The sequence below is a fragment of the Colletotrichum siamense genome (assembly GCF_013390195.1).
Source record: "Colletotrichum siamense strain Cg363 chromosome Unknown KSG_Cg363_contig19, whole genome shotgun sequence".
Lineage (NCBI taxonomy): Eukaryota > Fungi > Ascomycota > Sordariomycetes > Glomerellales > Glomerellaceae > Colletotrichum > Colletotrichum siamense.
The window spans coordinates 77,116-101,863 of NW_023501032.1; the positions used below are offsets into that span (position 1 = coordinate 77,116).

Here is a 24,748-nt window from a genome sequence, read left to right on the forward strand (position 1 = left end):
CCGATCGCTGTCACAGACATCAAGATCAGAACACAGCAAGCCCTCCATCACTTCGGCGACACAAGCATTGCATCCTTCCACGTTTTCACAGTTGCGCCCGAGGATTTCGGCCGTCTCTGCCCCGCCCCCACCCGCGCCCCCGCCTCCGGGAGGCACCTTCGGATGTGGTGCTCACATTCCATCGTTCTGCCTTCTATTTCCTCTGCAAAAAGCAGATCGCTAAACCGCATATGTGCCTTCCTTCCTCCACCACGCAATGCAGGGCCATCCCAGCCCGTCTGTCGGCTCAGGGTCGAAGAGCCGCACCTGAGTCGGGGCGACCGCGCATGAGAAATCCGTCCACAAACACCTCTCACGCCTCCCTACATCGCCATCGCCCTCGTTGTTTTGGTACGCGTCTCCTAGCTTCTTTCTGCACCCCTAAAATTGCTTTTCTTTTGGTCGCTGCCCTACGCACAACATACCGATGGACCTACGATCGTGCATCGAAGCACTGCAGAGCCTGGCCCAACACGAGGACGAGCGCATACGCACCATGTGGACGGACTTCAGACGAGCGTGGTTCGAAGAGAGCCCAAATGGACACCATATGGCTTTTTTCTTGTTCGCCCACGACAACGTTCCCGGTTCCATTGTCGAAGCCTACTGTTGCATTGAGCATTCCGATGCCTACGCAAGCTTGGCCTCCTCTCCCGACAAAGTCCAGTCGCGACTGAACAGCACCGCCAAATTCTTCTACACGACTCCTCATGTAATGCTTGAAGCTCTCGGTCTAGATGCCTGCAGCAGTCGATCGTCCCTTGAGCATGTCCAGACTGCGCAGCGTCAGCACCCCTTGCTTCACCTAGACGACCTGATACGCGCAATCTTGCGTTGCGCGCAGCAGAAACCCAGAGTCATCATCAAGACTTTGATCAGAGATGCCGTAAAAGCTCGTGGGTTGCCCTTCCTCCTCCTCCTCCACCACCCCAACCCCCCATCCCCCATCCCTGCCGCAGACTTTCCTCGGGCGCCTTTGCTGATGATCAACAGTCGTTCCACCCGACACTTCGACGAACTCGAAAGCCCGTCTCCGAAACAAGCAGAAACCATCCAAGGACGCAGGCGCCGCCCAAGGCACAGGCGAGATCCCCAAAGAACAAGATAGCAGCCTTCGCACCAACACCAAGACCGACCCCCGCGAGATCGAGCCGACGGAAGCTGAGTGCGGGCCCAAAGACAAAGGCGAGATTCTCCTCGACAACCTTAGTCCGCTTCCCAAAGCGTGCGCTGCCACTCCAGAACGGTACTCGCCGGACTTTGGGTTGGCTGGCAGCCCTGAGAGCCCTGCAGGGGCCGACAGTTCGTACTTCCCCGACCAGGGCTCGATCCATCACTCTTCAGATTACTCTGCCCTGGAGCACAGCTCTCCGGTCACAGCAGCAGATACGGACGCAAGATCGGCTTCGTTGTTTGCTGCAACTGCGTTGGCCCCATCACTCTTTGAAGACAGCCACTCACTCGAAATCGATACGCCAGAGCCGCACGAGGTGCCGTCAATTGCGACTGCGGACGAAAGGCTCGAGACCAACAGCACCAGAGACGTGGAGGTCATGGCTAACTCAGATGTCCAAGATGACGCCGCCGCCGCGCAACCAGACAAGCGGCAACAACCACATGATGAGGAAGTCGCCGACGTAGCCGCCATCAGGCATGCTTGCCGGATACGAGTGACTGCAGAGAGTCTGGTCGAAGGTCTCGCGACACTACGGGAGCACCAATGGCTCAATGACACCGTCGTCAATGTGATGTTGCACCGTGGCGTGGGTTTCAAAATGGGACTCATAGATAGCCTTACGCTGGCCACGGCCGGTCATCAAAGATCAGAAAGGTGTCGAGAGCGTCTCGCGCCGCTTCTCCTTGCGGAAAACGTTATGATGCCATCGTGCGACAACTCTCACTGGAGATTGTTTGTTTACAACAGGCCCACGCACACGATTTCGGAGCTGGACTCGTTGGAACTGCGGAACAACATCGCGGAGGAGCAGGTTATCCCGACCCTGTCGTGGCTCTACGGCGAAGCTTGGCGTCCTGATGTCCAAGTAAAAAAAGTAAGTTCCTAGCTCCCCGATTCATTCTGAGGTCAGCTCACTAAGTCTCGCACGTCAGGCAAGCGCGGCCAGACAAGGGAATGGAAACGACTATGGGGTTTTTGTAATCGCGTTCGGCACGTCTCTGGCAAACACCGGTTCTGACCCAAGCCGAGTCAATGCCCCGGCATGGTGGCGCCATCTCCACCAAGCCCTCACCTCTTTCGATGCCAGCGTGCCAGTCGACATGTGTTCGTCTTTTCCGAGTACTGTGCCGCCCGCAGGTGCAGATGCGGCAACCCGAGCGACCTACAGGCGGGCAGTCGGCAAGAAGCTCCGGGACATGATGTCAGAAATCAAGGCGAACGAACGAGACAAAACCGAACAGCATCACGAGAGGCTCGTCAGCGTGTTGAGAGCCAGGGTTGGGCTGTTAGGCGCCATCGATGGCCTAATACAGCTACATGCCACACATCAAGCCGCGTTGGAACAATGGCTTCGACATCGACAATACTTGGACACAGTCGGTCAGGTTGAAGAGGCCTTGACGGAGGCCAACAGGATGGCTCTGAGGGCTATAGACCTGCTGAAGGCTGCTATACCTGGTGAGTTCGGATACCTCAGCCTCCCAGATCAGGTTTGTTTCTAACTGGACGTAGAGCAACATTCAGCGAGTGGGATAACCGTCGAGATTGCTGCCGGCGCCGTGGGGCTACACCACAACAACATTTCATCCATGATTCGAGTCTTGAAGAGATTGGACAAGGAGTCGGCTTCGATCTGCTATCCGGGTCTGCTGTACCTAATTCATCTGGCCGCAAGCCTTTGCCGTTGTCGATACAAGGAGTTTCGAGCCGCAGTAAAGGCGTTCGAGGAGTGTAAATAGCGACGGAATGTGATCGTGGAAGAGTTAGTGCTAGGAGGTCCGGATGGGGAGCTTTGCTGGATTCACAACGGTGCTACATCTGTACGCAAAGCGCGTCTTTGCTGAATGGCTTGCAGCGGCCCGCAGATTAATGTTTATTGCCGAAGAGATATCTCAATCTAATTCAACGGAAATGTTTACGAGAGGCCTGAAATCCTCCTGCGTGCTGACGAGTGAGCTTCTGCATCTATGTCGAGCAGAATCGGCAGGCAACTTGGATTCTGGAGTAGCTGTGCGTGGCTAAAGGTCGAGACATGAGTGACCCTGAGCCGTGTCAATGATCGATCAGCTTTTGCCGATATCTGGACCCTCATTCACCTTTTTGGACGGCCTTGCTGCGATCACGGCGAGCACGGAAACCCACGCATTTCCCCGAGTCCCTTGTGTTGACTCTTGGCATTGGGACCGTTGTGTAGTAGATTCTTCGATTTCTGATGGTGTAGTTGAGATACAAGCATTGGGCTGATTCCGCCTAGAGTCTGATGATCTCGTCCTGGAATGTCGCGGTGAATCTGCTTCCAGGACGGACTCATGCGATAGGATTCCCCCAGCTACTCCCGCATAGGGGGCAGGCGGAGGCAGTGAGCATTTTGTGGTTGACTAGAACAAGATTTGGAACTTGACCGGTGTTCAGGGCCAAGCCGATGTGGAGTCGAGACTGTATGCGGAAGTCAAGAAATCTCAGCACGGCAGGTGGAGCGGACAGATGCCAGCAGCATTTCCATCAGGCTAGAGAAGGCTCGAGATTTCCAGAACACAGAGCGACGATGTACACAGTCCAGACTAGCGGATCATGCAGAGATTCGACGGCAGAACCGCTGAATCAGACTTGGCATGACGCGAGGGGCCATCGCAGCGATGGATTGAGGTGCAAGGACCATCAGCTCGCGCCAGGAAGTAGGAAGAAGCAGCAGTTGAGGATAGCTTGAGCGTTTCGGCGCGAACTCACGCCCATGGTGGTCAAATTGGGGGTAGTCAGCTTTAGGCATTAGAAGGCCTGGACACAGACCGGCTGCTGAGAGGAACTAGCCGCTCAGGCCATGAGGTTAGAGACAGAAGCAATGGGTATGTCGGCATATTGTGGCGGAGGAGTGTCTGGGGGCCGTTGACTCCTTATCTTGGTTGCAGTCGAGCGATGACAGAGGGAGAGGGATACGCGGCCAGCACCAAAGACAGGGAAGCATGTTCAATTTCGGACATAGACGAGCGCGGAAAGCACAGGACGTCCCAGGCCTTAAAGGAGGCTGCTGGCCGCAGGAAACAGACACAGGAAACCAGTCAAAGGAGTGTACTCATGTGGGCATGTCATGTTGTGCAAGAGCCAGGAGGCAGCAAAAAGCGCTTCCAGCGTCGGCCACTCTTCAGCAATAAGGATGGTGTACGAAGGAACCTGTCCGAGGGGGGAAGGCCAAATAAAAACGCAAAAGGTAGCTAGAAAGACTGCCCAGGGAGTGGGAAGCATATAGGCTCATAAGATACAAAGTCGGTGCCTGTCCGCATCATGTCCGCGTCCGTAGGCCATCAAGACCACTGCTGCAACTGCGGTATTAACCCAGGCGACGCTTCTGATGTCCGTCTTACGTCTGCCCCCGAAGCCGCAGGTGTGCACGGCAGCATGCGACAACACACAGGAGCAGATCCAAGAACCCAAAAGGACATCACATTCATGACGACAATAGTGACAAGTGTGAAAAAGATTAACTTTTAGAAGAGGTTGGACTGAAAATCAGCGCACCCAACCGGAAGACATCGCCAGAGGTGGATTGAAAACAATAGGAAACCTAGCAGAATTATGAGGGGATAGAATTGGAATACTCAGCAGCCCTGACAGTGTTTCCTGTACTCGTGTCACTCGGCGTGAGCGTGGGGGCTGGACGTCGAAATCGAGGCCACATTCGAGGGAAAGACAAAGAAAGTACAGTCTCAGCCAAGTAGGTGCCACAAAGTAAGCAAAAAGGCTCAGCCAGAGGCAGATGCGAAGGAGGACAGGATTTTAGAGCATGCTGAACGCATCTCAGCCTTCTGCTTCTGGGATGAGAGCGAAGATGTGGAAGGAACTCGATCTGTGGTAATATATTACTTAACAGAACAACTCGAAGTCTTTCAGCCGGTGTTGCGACCGCACATCTGTTTAGTCCATTCATTAATGGTCCATCTCGCCCTTCCACGGCTGAGTGCGACCCTCAAGTTAGAGCTGGCTGAGAAAAACCGTGGAAAGTCTCAATGACAAGAAGCGTGAACGACCCATTCAGCAAGATAACAGTGGCATGAACGGGGAAAAGAAGTATTATGAACGAGGCTGAAGCTCTCTAGCCAGCATCATCAGCGAAACAATACAATAGAACACAACTGTCAAGCGGAAGCTCAACAAGATGGAGGATATCATCAGGAAGCACTACAGGGTGCAAGGACAAGGACAAGCAGCTTCTGGGGCACGACGAGAAAACAAGACAGCACGTGGAGAACGATAGTGGGCGGCAGAGGTCCCAAAGGGCTTCTGGACCAACAGGAGTCAGCGCAGAGTAGGCTGCGTATAACGCAAGCAGCAGGCACAGTGGGCATTCAGAGACGCGGCAACGGTGGCCGAGCGCTGCGAGCATGGCGTTGAGTCTGTCCAATGCGATGCCGAAAGCTGCTGGTGTCGGCTGACCGAAATCGGGTATGTGGTGCAGAGACGTCGGCAAGAGACGGCACCGGGGGGGCCGTCCTAAGCATCTACCAGACGGCGTTGTCCTCCGCCCTTGGCCAGACGGAATGGTGGCCTGGAAAGGAGTAGATGCAACGTGTCCGCCACGGATCGGCAACGTCAGCCATCAACCGTCAGATCAGAAGCCCAAAGGGTGCACGTCTTTTGATCTGCGGATGGGTGTTGGAAACGAGTGACATCGGAGACGCGCCAAGCAGAACGGAGGGCGCGTCGCGGGGAGGCTTCGTGAGAGCGGCAATTGATGCCTTTGGAGAGTGCCTGTCGCTCCTTGGGATGGGCTGCGCTGCGGAGGTATGCCTGCGAGGTCTCTCTTGTGTGTCTCGGTCGTACGATGTCAATGAGGGTCAGCGGAAACACCTTGGGCGTACAGAGGTTCGCAAAACTGGTGTCCGCTTTGCATCTGTGTTCTGTAAAAACCCTACCTTTAACTATTAACTAAGCTCTATCCCTTAAATTGCCCTTCTTATAATTTTTCTTTCTCTTAGTCCTAGTTTAAGATATTAAATATCTTATTAGAGACTAAAAGAATATTATATCACTAGAGATTACTAGCTAAGTTATAAGATAAGATAGCGCCTAATATTTACATTCTAGCTTAACGATTATAAGTATAGCAGTGCAACAGTCTTAAACAGCAGCAAGGGTTTTATCTTACACCTAGTAAGTTTTGCATTAGCTATTTAGCTTTAACGCAATATGAGAATCTATTAAATAACAGCTTTATCACCTGCTCGCCTAATAACCTATTCTATAAAGTTTCCTTTATAGCCCTAATCTAAAATTTAACTTCTCGATTAAGTAACAGCCGCCTTGTTATCATCTCACCATATAACCAGTTCCTCGCAGCTGCCCTAATAACCTCCTCAATAGCCCTACTAGTAAACTTAACCTGTTGATAAATTAGCAGCAGCCTCATCACTTGCTCGCCAGATAACTTATTCTCTACAGCTGCCCTAACAACTTGCTCTGTCACCTTGACTTCCTCGCCTCGTCTAGCAAGTAGCAGCCTTATCACCTGCTCGCCAGAAGATACATTCCCCACAGCTGCGTTGACTACCTCCTCTGTCACCTCAACCTCCTCACCTCGTTGATCAAGCAGCAGCCTCATCACCTGCTCGCCAGAAGATTCATTCCCTGCAGCTGCCTTGACTACCTCCTCTGTTACCTTAACCTCGCCTCGTCGAACAAGCAGCAGGTCCATCACCTGCTCGCCAGAAGACTTATTCCCCGCAGCTGCTTTGACAATCTTGTTGGTTACCTGGATGTGTTGGCCCTGATGCTCTAGTAAAAGCCTTAGACAAGTGCTGCCGAAACTACCTGCAATGGCTTCGACAAGGCCCTCTGTGACCATGACGTTTGCACGTTCACTGAGCAGTAATTCCACTACCTTGTCGCCTGAACAAATGTCCTGAGCAGCTATCCGAGCGATACCTTCTGTAAGCCAGGTCATTGAGTTTACCCTCTGCATATATTCTTGGACCCTGTCGACGTCTAACTTTGCTGAGACAATTTTCTCTAGCGCCATACCGGAAAGCTTTGGGATGGCTGCCTGAACTTCAGCAAGTCCCAGTTGACTAGTAGTTTTGGTCGACGTATCATCCGCATACAAATATGACAAAATGTCTTCCGTAACTGCCTCTTCCGACTTTGTGTAGTCTGCCACAATGCTTCCTTCTTTGCCCCTGAGATCAGAAGCAAGACCTGATAGTGCATAGAGCCGATCGCGAGGGTCACTCGACTGGCTTTCTCGAAATGTCCACAGCAGGGAACAGATATTCGTCTTCTGAGCCTGCCCGAGTTGCCTTCGGGTTAGACCTGGCATGATATCAATCACTGCCTGGCACTGATTGCTGAGGCGGACATTGAGTAACGTCGGTGCTATGGCGAAGGCTTTTGCACTGATCCAGCCCTCACTGCAACCGATGGATGCCTTGCGAGCGTTGGCTACCTCCTGTATAATCCAGACCCGACTGAACCACTCCTTGGCCATCAGGCATTTGAGCTGTGAAGGGCAGTCATGCTGTGGTTGACTTGCGTGCACATCCTCCCAGACCTGGCGCCATCGATCATCGGTAATAGGCCAACTTTTCCATGCCACCCGTGGAACCAGTGTAATGAACTTTTCGAGTAGCGCAAGAAGATGGCCAACAATGAGTTCTGGGTGTCCCAACCAGCACAAAACTTCTTCAGCATGTCTGTACAATTCGCCCATCCATCCAACTTGATGACCACGCTCTTCGACGTTGCTTTGGTCGATGCAAATAGCATCGACCCAGAGAATGCGATCTTCCTCGGTTCGCCTCAGATTTCTAAGGGCGTCATGAAGATTGTCTGTGATGAAGAGCGCTTTCCTGTCGACTGTAATCATGTTCCGCAGTCTAGTGTCGCCCCAGCAGTACGACAGGGCTTCGTATGGTAGGATAGTTTCGCCGCCTTGCTTAATTTCCTTCTCCTCTTGACTTTGGCGGTCGGGAAGACACGCTTGAAAAACGCTACAACTGATCTTGTCGTGTTTGCAACCCTTATGAAGGATCAGAAGTCGAAAATATGCGCGGTCTAAGTCGAATGGTGTATAGGTGAAGTAGCTTGCCAAGGTTGGTTCGATGCCGAGCTGTTCGGCGCTCATATAATGAGCTACGCAACGAAGATATGAAAAGACGGCTCCATGGACCTGTGCCGCCGCCGTGCGGCGTTCACTACGGCCTGCATGGCGAGAAATGCCAGCGACAACCACAAGTGATTGAGAGTTCATACTTGCAGCAGTTGTCTCAAGACAGAGAATGCTGCGCTCGTGGACAACGCGATCAATGACAGCAGCATCGTTGAACCCTTCTGAGGAGGACCCTATCGCACCGCGGTAGGCCTTTCGCTGATTCTGCTGGCTGACCTCACCAAGCGCCTCCAGCCAGGCATCGCGCCCTCTTTGAGTGCGGATGGATTCGATGGCCATTGCCGCACATTCAGGGATACGCCGTGGCTCACGTGTCAGAACAAGCCGCTGCTGAGATTTGGTTTGCTTGGCATCGAAGTACACAACGGCACTCTGCAGGTTTGGCTTTGTGCCAACAACGACATCACCCACGCGAATAGGGCCCTTTGTGGACGCGATAGCGTCGAGGCTCGCTAGGAAACCAGCCCGAATGGATGGGAAGTCCACCAGCAAGTTGTCGACAATATCTCCAGTGTGTAAAGAGGTGGCTTCAGTCGTCTTGCTTGCAGCCACAACATTGTGTTGACCGATTCTTCCAATGCTGTAGGTCATCCGCAGGGGTGTAGAAACATGGTTGTAGACCTTGTCGAAGAATGCCTCAGCGATTGTATGGAACTCGGCTGAGGGCAGAACCCATGCGATAGTGCAGTTGCGATGATCCATGAGGACAGAGCTGCCTGGTAAATAGTAAATACGATTCCGCAGTTGTCAAGTAACGATGTCTGAAGTAGAAATGCGGGAATCACGGTTAGACAGGTTATTGTTCATAGAGGGGAATGAGAAAAGGGAAAGAGGGGATCGCTGACAGTACTGATAGATATGCTCATTCGAGAACGCCTAACGTGGCGCAGGAAGCCACCATGTTCATGTTGGTCCAACGCGCTATCGTGATTGGTATGTGGTAGCTAATTACTACGTGGTACTTGGATGCCGCATCTCAATGGGCAGATTGATGGTAGTACGTACCATGGCGCGTTTTAGAGTGAGATGCATTAGTTACAGGCAGTGGCCAGGCATTGCGGAAAACAATTGCGTTGCCTGCAACCTGCCTGATGTGTCGGGGAAATGGCGGTCTAGTCTCTGGCGGATGCGTCGCGCGTCGCTCGGCACGGGTACTGTACCACATATCCCAGGGTGCAAAGTCGATCAATGGAGCCAACGTCACGGTGGACGATTGGAGCTTGGAGATTGGACCTTGGAGCTCCTGTGGGAACTTCGTCTCTCTCGAGACCTCTGTGTCTTCCTGTACTGAGTATAGTACTTCTGTGTTCACACCTTGGGTTATATCCATTAGGGTTGCTTGGTCCTTTCCATATCTGTACCTTGCTGTATATTGTACCTCGGCTCTTGTGGGAACATACCTGAGGCACGTCCATTCCTTCCAGTAATGGCTTTTGGGTTTTTCCGACCAGCGCCCACAACTTTCGGTAATTCGGAACAACCTCCACCTTGGGCACGGTGCACCAGCCGGCAGAAGTCACTGGTTGAGCGTGATTGGCGCGCAAGAGCCCGTACCATCTTCCTAGGATGGTACGGCTCTCTGATTGGCCGCCACAGCTGCCAGCGAGAATTGCCCTCACGCAACATGGCTGACACGACCACGGTGATGATCTCACGAGCGCAACGAGGCGGGACGGCAATCGAAGACGTTCATGCTTTGCATCACATCTGTCGAGGCTGAGAAAGGTTGGTGGCTTTCCATCGCTGGTGTTGCCGGCCTTCGGGGCTGGAGTCCGTCGGTCGCAGCCGGTACGTACCTCGCTGACAATGATGGTACCCGCTTCTCCCGCGAGCGCGTCTTGGGAGGGAGAACTCCTCAAGGCACAACGGTACTGTAAAATGCGGCGAACAGTGCGTCTTTTTTCTTTTTCGAAAAAACCGTGCAGAAGGTACTTGCATTGTATGCAGTCCAGGGTGCAGGGAGTCTTGGTGTTGCCGTCAGTCACCTCCCATCCGAGTCTGCCCTCTGTCAAAAGATGTGGCCTACCTGCCTCCATGCCTGCAAAATGTACCACAAATCTGGTACATTTTGCAGCCGTCTTACCTAAGCCAACCCACGGACGCAACGGTCTGGTGTGTTGGTCCAGGCGACGGGTGGGCCCGATGCCCGACAACTGCCGATTCAAGCGCTAAGATCGGCAGGTGGCCCCCATAGCTACAGTGACGTTGTGCCCGCCCGGTCACCAACTGCCGATTTTAGGCCTGGAATCGGCAGGTGGCCCCTGTAGCTCTGGGCGCTCGCTGTGATTTCTCCCAGCACGCGTTAAAGGTGCGCTAAATTTGCAGCGCCCTCAGTGCTGCAGCTGCTGCCTTGGTCGTTCACAGTTCATCAATGTCTTCTCCAGCATTCAACGATCAGATGACCTTTGATGGTTCTTCTATTAACAGCATCCATTGCCATTGCAAACACTCGCCGGCTCCAGCAATCTGCTCTGTATATCTATCTATCTAGGCGTCTCGCCTGAAGCCTTCTCATCTGGCTTTGCATCAGCAAGGTTGGCTACTTACTACTAGCAGCGCATCGTCGCCTCGTCCAGCTGGGGCAGCATCCGGTGCATGACTTTGTCGACTCACGAGCGGTCGGGATGTGACGGCACCGTCCCGCCTGGCAGCACGTTGTTCCACGTCTCGCAGATTGTGGGCGGTGCGGGAGATCCAGACAGGAGCACCTTGCTGGCGGCTAGGACGCGAGCATCTTTGCGATGATGCCGCTAGCAAAGCATCTCAAGGTCTGTTACACACGCCGTTACGACGTCTAGGGCGGACTTGGGAGCAGGTAAAGCTTCGTTGGTAAGGCCTCAGACAGCGTTGCGATGGGGAACGAACCCTCGCTAGAGACGACGGGACTAGCCTTTTGTGACTCGAAAACGACACAGACGACTCCTTGCAACTGTCGAGCGGCCATGCGGGCGTGACGGGCGAGGGTGGAGTACGGCTCTCTAGGGTCTGGCCGTGCCGAGCGAGCGTGTGCAGCTCTTCGCCAGCGGATGCGCAGGCCATGAGCGCCCCGGCAGGCCACCAGAGATCGCAGGTACCGTGGTGGTCGTCGTGTTAGTGGTGATGGAAATCGAGAGGGAGAATCCGCAGCATCAGAGTCTCGAGGTAGGCGAACAAGTGCTGCGTGTCGATGGTGCCGCTGCGTCTGCCGGCGTCGTAGCCGGTGAGTCCATCGCACGACCGGTAGACAGGGTTGAATAGCTGAGCTGTTGTCGTCGGCATTGCTGTTAAGATCCGGACCGAGGACGAGGCGTTGTCACAGATCTGCGAGGGCCAGCAGCGTTTGCCTGGGACCGAGGAGCCTGTCGTCATGAAAACACAGACAAATGTCGTACTTTTGGCTGATTGGTTCGGGAAAAGCAAAAGCGAGGGCCACCCACAAGAAGGAAGGGTCTTCCAGAGATGAGGACTTGGACTCAGGGGTGAACGGGGACAGAGATGGAGACGCAGCTGGAGCCGGGCTGTCTAGAACTCACAGGTCTCATCCCCGGCATTTCTGGCACTTTTTCGCGGCTGACATATCGCAGATCGGACACTCGGCGTCACGACAGGACATGGCGACTGTCGACGGCAAGAGCGGCATCATGAATGGAAATTTGCGTTTCCATATTCGCATTGTCCAGGGATCATAATTGGCAAGCTCTGGGAGGCAGCGTACTTGCGTACCGCAAGTATCCACTGCGTCGCCGTGAGGATTGGCACGCCATGCCGAGCGACGGCGAAATCATGGCCTCGCATGCAGACCGCTGCAAAACATCAGGTGGTGTCGAGAAGTTAGCCACACCCGGAGCTCTCCTCTCGACGGAGATAACACTTGGGGGCCACCATCGCAGACACACGTCCGCACGCCGGCAGATGCAATCAACAAGCCAACTGCCTTCCATCGATGGCAAGGAATTGCTATTAAAGGCAATTATGGAACTGACCGTTGTTAAACACCGTTGAAAAGTCGCCAGCAGAGGCAGCCACCAAGCTGACGACCTCATGGCAACTTCATGGCAATGGCAAGAAATCGCCTGGTTCTGCAAATTGTCATCTGCACCAAGTCGTTAGCGCCGCAATGGACAAGCATGTAGGCTTCATGAATGACTAAATTGGGCTGCCCGGACGGCTATCACGATAGTGACGGTTGGACAAGGCGAGATCCTTCTCAATTCCTCGCCTCAAATCATCGGCATCGAGGGCAGCACGCAAGCACGACCGATGCTCAGTAACAGCCCTCCAAGCGAGTCATGACACTGTCCGCCACGACAGGATGCTGTCGAACCAGTCTTCGATCTCCGATGATCACTGCTCGGCGCTGTCAGCAAACACAGAACTCCATGCCCTCGCAGTTGTCACGGCCTCTATCCCTCAGCCACCGACCATCATACGTCAACGTATTTATGGTCCAGCAGTCATCATTCATCAAGGCGGTCCATCTATCGCATCTCTTCCTATTCTGCAATTCCAAAAAGTGGCCGTCTCATCACTGCGTGCAACGCCTATCTCAAACACAGCCCACGTACCATTCCCGCAACAAACACTGGGCTGACTCGGCTAACGAACGAGCGGAGCCCAGGAAGTCTGTAGCGTGCCTGTCGCCTTCTACGCAGCACCAGCCAAGAAGCAACCTGCCACAGGCTGGTGTCTCGAGGTGCGAGCGACATTCTGCTTTGAGCCGCACAAGATGGGCGTCCTTCCGCCCGACGTCGACGACCAAGCCTTCAACGCCAAACTCCGGTCATATCTGCGACCGCTGTGCCACATGGCTCCGTTTCCCGAGCCAGGTCGCTTTGTCGATACTGTGTTGCCGCAGCTCCTCAGCAAGTTGATGATTCCGACGTATGTCTTCTTCCTGTCTCCTTCTGCCCCTGTCTTCCATGGCCTTGCTCCCCTGCCGCTCTCTTGCCCAAACAACCTTTCCATGTTCGCTGCTTCCCATACTCGAAACTATCGCCATGTCGCAGTTAGGACTCACACCTCGCCTGGGCTCGCTGTTGTCTGAAGATGACCATCCCGAATCAGCCCATCCTTCCCATCCAAGCGAGAAGACATGAACGACGGCAAAACTAAGAGCAGAGCTTCCATATCCATGGCCATCGCCAGCAGGACGCTTCGCAGCCTGAATATCCTCGTCATCTGTGATCCTCAACGTCTGCCACCTCCAGCCCCGCGACAACCCCAGCTGCATCTTATCTCTCTCTTGTCGGATCCCCTTTTCCAACGCCCGCGGCCCCGTCACGGCCAGGAACATGGTGGCGCGAAATCGGATCCCCCACACCACTCCCGGCGACGCCACCCTCCACCCTCGTGTCGTCGAGTTCGACGTAGTTGCCGAGCGCTTCTCAGGGGTCGGCCTCTCCGCATGATGCTCTCGCAACACCATTTGTCGCCATCGCGCCCACCGCGGAGGCATCGTTTTGCGTGTCTGGAAAAGGACTGAATATTGGTGAACTGAGTTCTTGTCGCGATGTCGGTCAAGTGCTCAAGCTGCAGCCGGAGGCCAGACATCGCGTCCTGGAGGCGGACATCACATTCAAGAAGCTTGTTGACTGGCGCGCTGTAGATCAGAGAGCGCTTTGCGACTGTCATCTCGGAGTTTCATTGTGTTTGATTACAATTGTCTCCACAAGTGTCTGTGTTTTTGATATCTCTGCACATCGTCTCTACTGGCTCTCACGTTCAGAACCTTTTGAACGAGTAAATCACCTCACACTCCATGTTCCTAAACCAGCCTTTCCCTTTCGCCATCCAGAAGACCTTTCGGTCACCCCAGATCAAGCCTGAGAATGTCGAAGAGATGATCTACGGCAACAACCTCTCACGCAAGTATGTCATACATAAAGTGCAAAAGCGGACAGATTTCTCGTTTACTGACCCCGTGTCGCTTTCCAGTCCATCGTCAAACACGATGCGCGCTTCCAGCATCAAGGCCATCATCACCTCCAGGCAGCTTTCCAGACCCTTCGAGGCTCAACGTCCCCGTTTCTCCCAGGCTTCCCGTTCGCCCCGTCTCATCGCATGTTGCTTTATCCAGTGCAGGCGCTTGACCTCCAGCTCATGTTGTACTCCATATTGCGTGGGTCTGCTTGTCCTGCAGCAGCTCGTCCATCCTCTTGGAAATGTCCAGCACCGACGTGAAGCCGAACCCGACACTACCGCCGACATTGCTTCCGGCTGCCACAGACATTGTGTCTTTACCTACAGCGACTATTGGCACTGTGTCTTTGCCCAGCGGCTCTCTGTTGAAAGGAATGTCGGTTCGAATCGTGGTCGACTCTGAAGTGCCTGCCGTTGCGTTCGATGGCCTTGAGGGGCCACTGGCTCGGTTTGGCGCCTTCTGTGCTCAAGGCGACGCGTGAGGGGCTTCAATCGTCGCGGATGGAGTCGTCCAGCTGGCCGGGCGACATGATTGATACGACATCCGCCGGAGGTTCTGTGGGCATGTATGCGTCAACGAACCTGGACGTTGGGCGGGAACGAACAGGAGCAGCTTTCAGGGGTAAAGCGCACCTCTACCTCGGTCGCCTCTACGCATACCGAGGCCGGTTCATGGGAGCCGCTCGCGGTGATCATAGCTGTCAAGCATGGCTTTCCGCTTGCACTCCGTTTGTCGCCCCACCTGCCCCCGTCATCTCTCTACCAACCCCCTCATCTTTGCTCACGGCCACGGAAATGAGCTGAAACGGACTCGCAGTTGGTCCACCTTCTCGAATTGCCTCGGTCTCCCTGCCGGGAGCAGCCATCATATGCCCGTCCAACAACGAGCCCGCATCTAAGACCAGCCCATCGTCATCGGGAGCAAGTCGGCGGCTCCACGCATCACATTTAGTGCATCGTGCAACTGCGCCATGCATCAACACATCATTTGTAAGAGCTTCCGCCCACCCGACTGCCTGAGGATGACGATGGCCAGCGGGGGGAGCTTCCTTTGTCTTGCAAGCTGCAGCGGCCAATCAGAGAGCCGTACCATCTTCTCAGGATGGTACGGGCTCTGACGAGCCGATTACGGCCAACGGCCAACCAGTGTGTCGTCCTGCGGCCAATCAGAGACCCGTACCATCCTGAGAAGATGGTACTCACCTTCAGGCGCCAATCACACCCAGCCTCTCCAACTTCAAGAAGCCATGTACCTTGTTCGTCCTGACGGCTCACCCTGTCGCCACGCGTTTGATACGGTCGCTTCACCGCGCTACGCAAACGCCCTTCCGAATCGGCGTCAGATCCTCGCTCGTGCCGACGCTGGTTCAGGTTCCTGGATGGCCTGAGCAGACGGCCTGCGGCACCCCAACTGGTCTGGCAAAGCCAGCGCCATCAGCGAAGCCGTTGGCCAGGATCTTCTCGACAACCTGGAGGGGCGCAAGATCGATGCGGGCGGTAAAGGTCATTCTTCTTTCTTCCCTTCTAACTTTTTCTTCGCAGTTTGCCGCCTGGAGGCGCACTTTATTAACTGCTGTATGACTCTCACGGGGAAATATTTAAGGGCCAGGATAGCTCATAGAGAAACCTCTATGGCCACCTCTGGGGGTTTATGAAGAGAGCGCGAATCGCCTCGATTACAGGGGTTCGGAGGGCCGGACATGGAAGACCACCTTCGCACCATACCGCCGCCACCCTCCGCCGTCACTCTCGGCCCCAAAGACTGCACCTCTGTGGCCGGCCGCCCGGTCGCGCGTCGTCGACGTGTTCCTCATTTCCAACCGCCATCACCACGCCCCGTCGCCTGGTCGAAGCCAGCCTTGCTGCAGGCGCCCAGCTATTATTCAAGTTATCCACTTCCATCAATGGCCGCCAGCACGGTGGCTGCGACCCGGATCGCCGGAACGAAGACGAACACGCGCCCGAGAGCTTCGAGGCACGGCGGCAGGTTCACGACCGATGGGAACTTGTGCAGGTGCTCATTGATGTTGAGGACGAGCATGACGCTTGTGAATACGAGAGCTCTTCAGCGCGAGTGCCAGGTCCATTTCTCGATGACAATGGCAGCAAAAACTGCATGCCGCGTGGACTCGTGGGGTCGCTCTGGCTTCGCTTCCTCGGCGGCAGCGAAGAGCGGCTTGTCGTGGATGCCCCGGAGAAGGAGGGTATGTTGGATGTTCAGAGTGTGGCTGGACTCTCCCTGATGTCACTCAGTCTAGAGGACCAAGATCATAGAGCCCTTGGTGGTTAGTTCAAGCATGATGGTTATGAATGACGATGAATGGTCATGAATGGTGGCCGTGTACTCTCGGAGGAATCCCTACACGTGCTATTCCTCCAAAATCTTCCGTCTTTCGCGCATGACATGCTCCAAACACTTCTCAAGCTCCTCCGTCGATGACTGACCTTCCACGCTCTTGTCTGTATGTCATCGCTGCCTTCTACTTCTCCCCCTCTACCTCAAGAAACAGGTACCTCTGCGCTACAGACTGTGACAAGCCAACCTCACCGTGAGGACGGACGGCGGCGCCGCCGATGTGCGCGAGATTCAACGGAATATAAGAGGCGCCAGAAAGACTGTGCCGCAGGGCTGCCACCCCCGACAAATCCGGGTGCAGTACGCACTCCTCGCCTTGGGCCCTTGTAACTCACCATGCAACAACTTCGTTGGCTGCTCGCGGGTCGAGTAAGACAAAGTATGACTGTCGATGAAGCCGGGAAAGGAGGTCTGACCGACAGTTGCCGCGGGTCCGGAGCCGGCACCCATTTGGATCACTACCGTGCTGTAATCCTGGCCTAAAACGCTCGCAGAGACTGACTTGCTGCCCAAGCTGTCAAGGTCGCCGGATTTGGCCGGCGCAGTGCTGCCGGGGATGAGAACACCTGGGGGCCCTTGAGAAGCTGCATCAGGCGTCGCACCGTCCGCGTGAGTCTCATCCTGGGCACCAAAACAGTCAATAAGGCGTTGGATTCCATACCCCTCGACGTCGGGGGAGTTCCATTACACCATCCTTAACGTCGGATGCTGAGGCTAGTCCTTCCAATGCTTTTCGCTTCGCAGCGCTCTGGGAGATTTCTCTATTCTGGTCCACATTTCGAACCACTCTTCATCAGCCGTTTGCTTCGACGAGGCGGGCGCGAGGACCCGGCCTTGGCGGAGGTCTTTGTCCGAGATCAGATACTTGAAGGCATGGGCGGGTTGCTGGGCGTGGAGGCGCTGCTGGCGCGAAGGGAGGACCCAGGTGTCCCCATCGGTCGGGGCTGCCACCATGTCTTGTTGGACTTGAGACTGGGATGTTGGCGTGAGGCTTTCGGCTGTGATGTCGTCATGGCCGACCGGGACGGAGACCCTTCTCATGCAGATGGTCCATCGGTGGCAAAAAAAGGCTGCCCTGTCTTCGATGAACGTCCAAGGAATTTCTAAGTCAGTCCACTACCACTGGACCTTTATAAGGATTCAGCTAACATATTCCGAATGTTCTTTTGAAGCTTAGTATTAGTTGCTTATCTAGAAAAGGCCTTTCCAGTAGTAGTTTGAAGAACAGTTGAACATAATCTTTCTTATGGAAGGCAAAAGATGTATATCTATCTACATGATTTCCCTAGCAACATCCGGTGCAGAATGTCCCCATCTAGTCATCGAGGGCGTTACCACAATGAAGCTTGATAGCCACGATTTTAGCCGGTTCAAAGAGGTCACCTCCAAGCGGCTGTGCGGTTGCTCCGTTCGTAGTCACATATAACGTCCTACTGTCCATTACTTTTGACCCGAATCGCAAAGCAGTGGCGCCTGCGACATCCAGCTTATCGATCGCGCCCGCGACAGTTGTTGTGGACCCAAAAGTATCCACTTGTATGACCTGATTGTGACCCAGAGTACACTCCGTTGCGTTGACAGCGTCCACCCCGCAGTTTTTAGCCCGAAAAAGGCAAAAAAAGGGGCTTTTTACCAAAAAACCACCAAAACGCCCTAAACTTCGTACACTGATACCTCTATGCGTACGTAATGCGTGTAAATGAAATATATATCAATCGATAGCCCTCGATTAGGTGATTATAATGATATCTTTTTTATTCTCGCGCATTGCGTCCGCATAGAGTTATCTAAGTGTGAAGTTAAGGCTAATTTTAAGGGGTTTTTAAGGAGGACACTGTGAACACTACGTACAAGGGGTTTCGTTTTTTCTTTTCAGCGTTGCGTTTAGTGTCCGCTAGCCTAAAAACCCCCTAAAACCCCCTAAACTTCACGCTTAGATAACTCTATGCGTACGCAGTGCGCGTAGATAAAAAAGATATCATTATAATCACCTAATTGAGGGCTATCGATTGATATATATTTCATTTACACGCATTACGTACGCATAGAGTTATCTAAGTGTGAAGTTTAGGGGGGTTTAGGGGGTTTTTGGGCTAGCGGAAAATTTTCCTTCCGGGTCAAACTTGGGGGCGGACGCTGTCAACGCAACGGAGTGTAGCGACTCAGGCGGTTCCATCCGGTGCTAGAACGAAATCGTCCACGGGTGTTCCGCTGTAGATGACCTTCATCGGGCCTGGAATGGTATAGCTGTTGACCAGCACGCGAGACAGCGTCTGGTTGCTTGAGCTGGTGTAGTAAAGATATCCATCTTGCACACTGACTCCGTTCGCACCGGCAAAATCAGGTCCCGAGAGCGATGTCTCATACGGCCCGGTGACCGTGTTGACTTTGTATATCGCTCCAAGAATTGTGTCGGTAACCAAAACCTCTTTTGCGCTCCAAGATGTTATGCCGTTGATTAAGACTGCATCCGGCATCGACGTGATGAGTTCAACTTCGGGGTCTTTCCTCGAGAGATCCAATGAAAAGAGTCTCAATGAACCAGACACGACATCCAAGGGGCTGATACTGAGGTTTCCGGCCCTGAAAACGAAAATATCCAGGGCGGGTTCGGTGATGCCGATGGTACCAAGAACGCCGGTAATAGTGACGAGAGCTTGGCCTTTGCCTGTGGCAGGTTCAATCAGCCACGACTCTGGCACGTCTAAACTTGTGGCCAGAATGTCGCTGACAGAACTAACAACGAGATTTTCGAACCATGTGTTGTTGTGCTCGAATTGGTAGACAGTAGAAGAGGTCGCCGCAGCCATCTCAAGTGTCTTTGCTAAGACAGGTGTCAAACAGGCAGTGTGAAGGACGTGTACATATTCCATCATGCTCTGAAGTCGCATCTTACTCAACTGGCTCTTAGGTTGATGCTTCAAGACAGGCGAAATCTACGTGGTATGCCTGAACCTTATATTCTCAACATCAACATCCGCGCATCGTCAGAGTTTTCAGAAGGCTGCTCGGAGACCTTCTCACCTTGTTTACAAGTGCAAATACAGACCAACTAGTAAGAACAGTAGCACTTTATTCCTAAGCTTGCTTTATCATCATTGTTGGGCGCCTGTATGATTCTGATTCTCAACCTGGCTGTCAGAGTAGTCCGTCATGATTTGAAATCGCCGAACACCTACCACGGACTTAGTTAAACTTTCAATCAATTTATCAGGGATGAAGACGGATCTTTACTGGAATTGGCAGCTCACGGAGTCCGTCTCATCTACAATGAACACCTTCAAGAAAATCGAACGGAGTTGGCGTCAACTCTTTCGCTTCCGCAATAGAGACCCTTCCCCTGCGTTCATATCCAAGGTTGACATGCAGAAGATTAATATCAGCAATTTGACGGAGCATAAGTAGGTAGAGCTGTTTTCATCTATCGAACCCTTCGAAGCAAAACAAGCAAGCATCTTGTCGCGGCCTTCTCTTATTTGCAAATCTCCATCTGGGCTATCCTCCCAGTCAAACTCACACCCCCCGTACAGAGCCACCACGATAATGACAATGAAAGCCGTCAACTTGCTGAGCCTTCTCACTTACTGCAAATTTGCCTTCACAATGGCCCGCACTGGACTCATCCCGGTACGATATGGTGTCGGATGGTTTTGCCTTGCTGTATGTGAGTCAATTTCAGATTCTCCCTCACATTAGTGCGAAGCCCTTGCGGAGGCTGGGTTAGACGACTGCCTCCTCTTTGCTACGGAGCTGGGTTACGAGTCGCGATTTCAGACGTATTGGCTTGCCAGCACCCGCCTAACGTCTTGGCGTATCGTGCAACCCCGGACATCGGACGAGGTCTCCTTAACTTTGACAACACTCACCAACGTTGGCAATGGAGCCGGCAGCTGGCATATTGCGGTAACCATTGACCAGGTTCAAACAACATGCTAATGGCGTGACCATTGATTGAGACCAGTTACAACGCATCGAATAACCTCGCTTCGGTTGGGGCAGGCAGTCTCTGGGTATCTGTTCTTCAGGACCTGACAAAACATGGTGTCAGTCTGGTCAGAAGAAGCCGCGCCGGTGGCGTAGGTGCCTCTGGGTTTCTGCTCGGAGGTGGTCATTCGTACTACACTGGGCACCTGGGGCTCGGGTGTGACAATGTCGTTACTTACGAAGTTGTTCTGTCTGACGGTAGAATAGTAAACGCTGACGAAACAGCGCACGCCGACTTGTACAAAAAGCGCTCAAGGGCGGCGCTAGCAACTTCGGCATCGTCACCCGTTTCGATTTGGAGGCTTTCTCATCCGCTGATCTTTACGGTGGCTCGCGAATCATCAGCACGAACTACATCGACCAAGTTATCAACGCCGTGATCGCTTTTGCTAACTACAATGCGTCACAAGCCCGCGACACATTCACATCTACTTTCATCTTCACCACTCAGATTTTGCAGAACATCACAATATGTGTTTCTATTCTCAACATTGACGGGTCGTCGAAAATCACCGGATTGATGGAGATCACACGTATACCTGCTGTTTCTGAAGATATGAGAATGAGGAGTCTTTTGTCGCTTGCCCCAGAATCTACCGTCAGCGGTACCAGTGTGTGAGCATCTTTTTTCTAGCTTTTTCTTCGCAGTTTGTCGCCTGGAGGCGCACCTTGTTGACTGCCGTGACTCTCACGGGGAAATATTCGAGGGCCAGGATAGCCTGGGAGAGAAACCTCTATGGCCACCTGTGGGGGCGAGCAGTTACGAAGGCTGCAGATCAGGAATACGTTAACAACAACGACAGAATTATATGGCTTACGTTGACGTTTCGAGCCATCCCGGTGGTTTTGCACCAAACTGTCGCAAAGTCGGAGGAGCTTGTAGAAAACATGAAAGGCTTCATGTCGACAGACGACTTCCAGGTACAGATGAACTTCCAACATCTCCCTACACACTACTGCACTTGAAGACGGGAAGGAAACGTACTCGGTCTGGATTCGTCTTTGGTAGAGGGCTCAGTCCCGTGGGTGAACATTTTCAATGCCCAGACCGCTGAGCAAGAAGCGATCGCACGCCTTCTCATAAACACGCTGCGCGCCGAATTGGAAGACTTCGCCGTTGCTGAGAATGTCTCAAGATCCGCTTCGTGGCTATGGAGCTCAGAATGTTGAGTTTATCCGCAAAGTCTCTAAAGCGTACGACCCCAAAGATGTCTTCCAGTCACGCATTATTGGAGGATTCAAAATCTCGAGAACAACATAAGCAACAGTCTCCTATTGCAACCCGTGTACAAGGTTAAGTATTAATCGACTCACTTAGTTGTTACGTAAATGCTATTCTGCTAGCCTAATTGACGTCTTGTCACCTACGATTTGTATCCTGTCCAAGGCATGTCTTGGTCTGTAATCACGCCATCCATGGTCCGCCAGCATGCGTACCTCAAGGCGGCTATCCGCCTCTGTTTCTGGACTCGCCAGCTCTCAGTCACGACCACAAAGGTTCCTCAGCGTAGCCATGCGGTCAGACGGCTGCGTCAACGGTCGCAGAAACATATAGTTGTAGTGCGCCCGCACATCCGGTCTAGCTATCAGAAAATCCAACACCGTCAGAAACAAGACCTCTCTTTCGACCTCCTCTCCATCATCCCAGCGGCAGGCACGCTGCTGTACGGGGGCGGCATCATGACCAGCATCGAAAACAAGACCGAGACCGCTGGGACTGATATGGCTGAAACTCTGCATGCCTTTGCTCGCATATTGGGTCCAGACAAGCAGCAAGCTTCCCTCGATGGTTCCAGGAGGCAAGGATGGACAGGGGCTTTCGGCGCCAACGAACTCGTAGAAAGTGCGGACGTCAGAGGACAAGTTGCTTGCCTGAATTCGGTGGTGGAGCGCGCAGATGTACGCGTCGGTATCTACTTGAGGTCAGCGTCATCCTACATGGATACAAAGAAGACATGACGTTGGAGAAGATGGGGTCAGAAGGAACGAAAGGAATGGCGAATATTACTGACCGAAGGTTTTGGCAGTGGGAATCACCACGTCCTTGACCAGTGGGGGTTGACGCAAACCGAAGAGCCCGCCAAAGCAGAAGGCAGCAGCAAGTACGAGGGCCAACATAACCGACGCGACGACGGTGCACTGATTGCTGCAGGAACGAGGTTTCGTGGACATGGTCGATCGAACGACGCGAAGAAATGCCAGGAACGCCGTGGTTGAGATGAGGTAACGGAAGCGACAGTGAGACGAAGACTTGCGGTGGTGCCGCCATCTTTAAGCTCTCCCACACGGCGGCAATTAGACCCGAATTTGCCTCTGGGTAATGTCTCTCGATTCCTTTGATACATTGTATCAGATCTGTGTCGTCGCGCTGGCCGCCATTGGGAGCCGTCTATTTGAAACAGGCTGGGTTTCTCTCCTGAGTCCCTGTTCTTCAGAGCTTCCAACACTGCCGGGCAGACGTGTGACACATGCATGATCGGGCCAAATGCGTTACCATAAAACTGTGCGATGGCAGTCGCACAAATAGCCTGTCATCGACCAATATGTCAGCGTCCCAGGAGCTTCTCAGGAGCTTCTCAGGCGCAGGATGGAAGAGGCGAAAGGCAAAGTCCAGCGTCTCCAAGCAGTCTGCCTAGCAGAATTCCTCACGGCATCGCTCGGGTTCCCGGCCAATTGCGCCGTCGCTATTTTAGTCGGGATGTTCGTCGAGATCGTCATGTTTTGTTAGTAATTATGTGCCGAGGCCGGCACATTCGCGGCAGAAGTGTCGGCAGGCAGCGCTCTCGCTATCCGCATACCTTTCTCTCTTCGCATCTTCTATAGCGTGGAAGGCGCGGGAGGAGGCGACGGCAGAGTCGGCCAGAGAGGAAGATGGCGAGTTACCGCCTGCAGCAGCAGCGGCAGCGGGTCTCCCGCCCTCATCAGACGCCATGACAGGCACTGCTGATGCGGTGGCGCGTGTCCTGAAAAGCGACGCGGAGCACGCGGCATCCGTTTTGTCGTCGGTCACCCGGAGAGATCATTGGTACGGCCGACGAAGCCGTCCGTCAATACTTCCGGATCTGACTCTCGGAGGAGCAGGAGTGGAGTCGGGGGGTCATCCGTGCTACTCAGAGATGGCCAGCGACGGCAAAATTGCGGAGCACTCGATTGCGGACGGCAGGTCGGGAGCGAAAGGCCAAGCAGACTAGCCTACGGCGAGCGAGAGAGCTGCTGAGCCGCATTGGAGTCAAGCGAGAGAGCCTTGTTATGATGGCAGGTGGCGACAAGACGACAAAGGTGACTTCGCATATCTCGCCAACCATGTATGGAAGTCGATGCTCGAAGAAACCACGCAGGATTTCTGATTTTGTCGACACACCAACTTGGGGCTAGCGGGCATGGGCAATGACGAGGGCGAGGGCGAGGGGATTGTCGACAGCGTAGCACGGGAGAGTCGCGCGTCTCCGGAGGTCAGCCGTGCAAGGATCCGCTGCCATATATAGGTCGCGACACAGCGCTCGTGGAGCGAAATGCATGGCCGTATGGTACAGCGCGAAATGGGAGATGTTCGTTCCGCCCAGGGGACGGGGGACTTGGCTCAGGCCATGACAAGCAACGGTGCTGACGCCGCCGGACCCGAGGATCTGGATGAGCGGGAGGGGAAGCTGGCAGGCATTGCAGCAGGCTGCTTCGTGGTATAGATGATGTGTGCAGTATTTATCGACGCAGAGACGCGCTCGGACTCGAAGCTGGGGAAGTCGGTATTTTGCTCGATCGAAAAATCATCGCGGGTCGGATCAAGGGTCGCATTTCGGCACGAGATGGAGGCGGGTCGTGTCTGGTGAGGTTTTGTTAGCTGTTGGCTTGTCGGCAAGGCAATCAGAAGGATTACAAGAAAATACCTGGGATCATTGGGCATGTCATGGTTGGCGAGTGGTGCACGCCAGAGAAAGAGAGGCGCTGCGTCATGAGGAACTGAGGCCCCGAAATAGGGATGGAGCAAGAAAAGAAACGCGTCGGTCTGTGATAGCAGCGTTGGCGTCAAGGAAAAAGCTATCGAGTCGCACCAGGCCAAAAGGTAGATGGCAAGGTGGACGAGATGCGACGGGTGTATCGGTCAATTGGCGATGTCGGTGCAGCGACGGATTGACCACCT

The 24,748-nt window shown here is 53.7% G+C and overlaps 3 protein-coding genes across 3 annotated transcripts; 1 reads left to right on the forward strand and 2 right to left on the reverse strand.

Moving 5' to 3' along the window:
* Nucleotides 1-6,463: 6,463 nt before the first annotated feature.
* Nucleotides 6,464-9,074, reverse strand: CGCS363_v015119 (Heterokaryon incompatibility protein 6, OR allele; the record flags this gene model as incomplete). Its single annotated transcript, XM_036646968.1, has 3 exons — nt 6,464-6,471; nt 6,527-6,590; nt 6,717-9,074. 3 exons carry the CDS (start codon nt 9,072-9,074, stop codon nt 6,464-6,466), a joined length of 2,430 nt encoding a protein of 809 aa, XP_036487816.1.
* A 9,714-nt stretch (nt 9,075-18,788) lies between these two features.
* CGCS363_v015120 (uncharacterized protein) lies at nt 18,789-19,436 on the reverse strand (the record flags this gene model as incomplete). The annotated part of the gene is made up of 1 exon (XM_036646969.1): nt 18,789-19,436. One exon carries the CDS (start codon nt 19,434-19,436, stop codon nt 18,789-18,791), a length of 648 nt encoding a protein of 215 aa, XP_036487813.1.
* A 1,339-nt stretch (nt 19,437-20,775) lies between these two features.
* On the forward strand, nt 20,776-21,229 carry CGCS363_v015121 (uncharacterized protein; the record flags this gene model as incomplete). The annotated part of the gene is made up of 2 exons (XM_036646970.1): nt 20,776-20,780; nt 20,836-21,229. The coding sequence occupies 2 exons, from the start codon at nt 20,776-20,778 to the stop codon at nt 21,227-21,229; spliced, it is 399 nt and encodes a 132-aa protein (XP_036487812.1).
* Nucleotides 21,230-24,748: the final 3,519 nt, after the last annotated feature.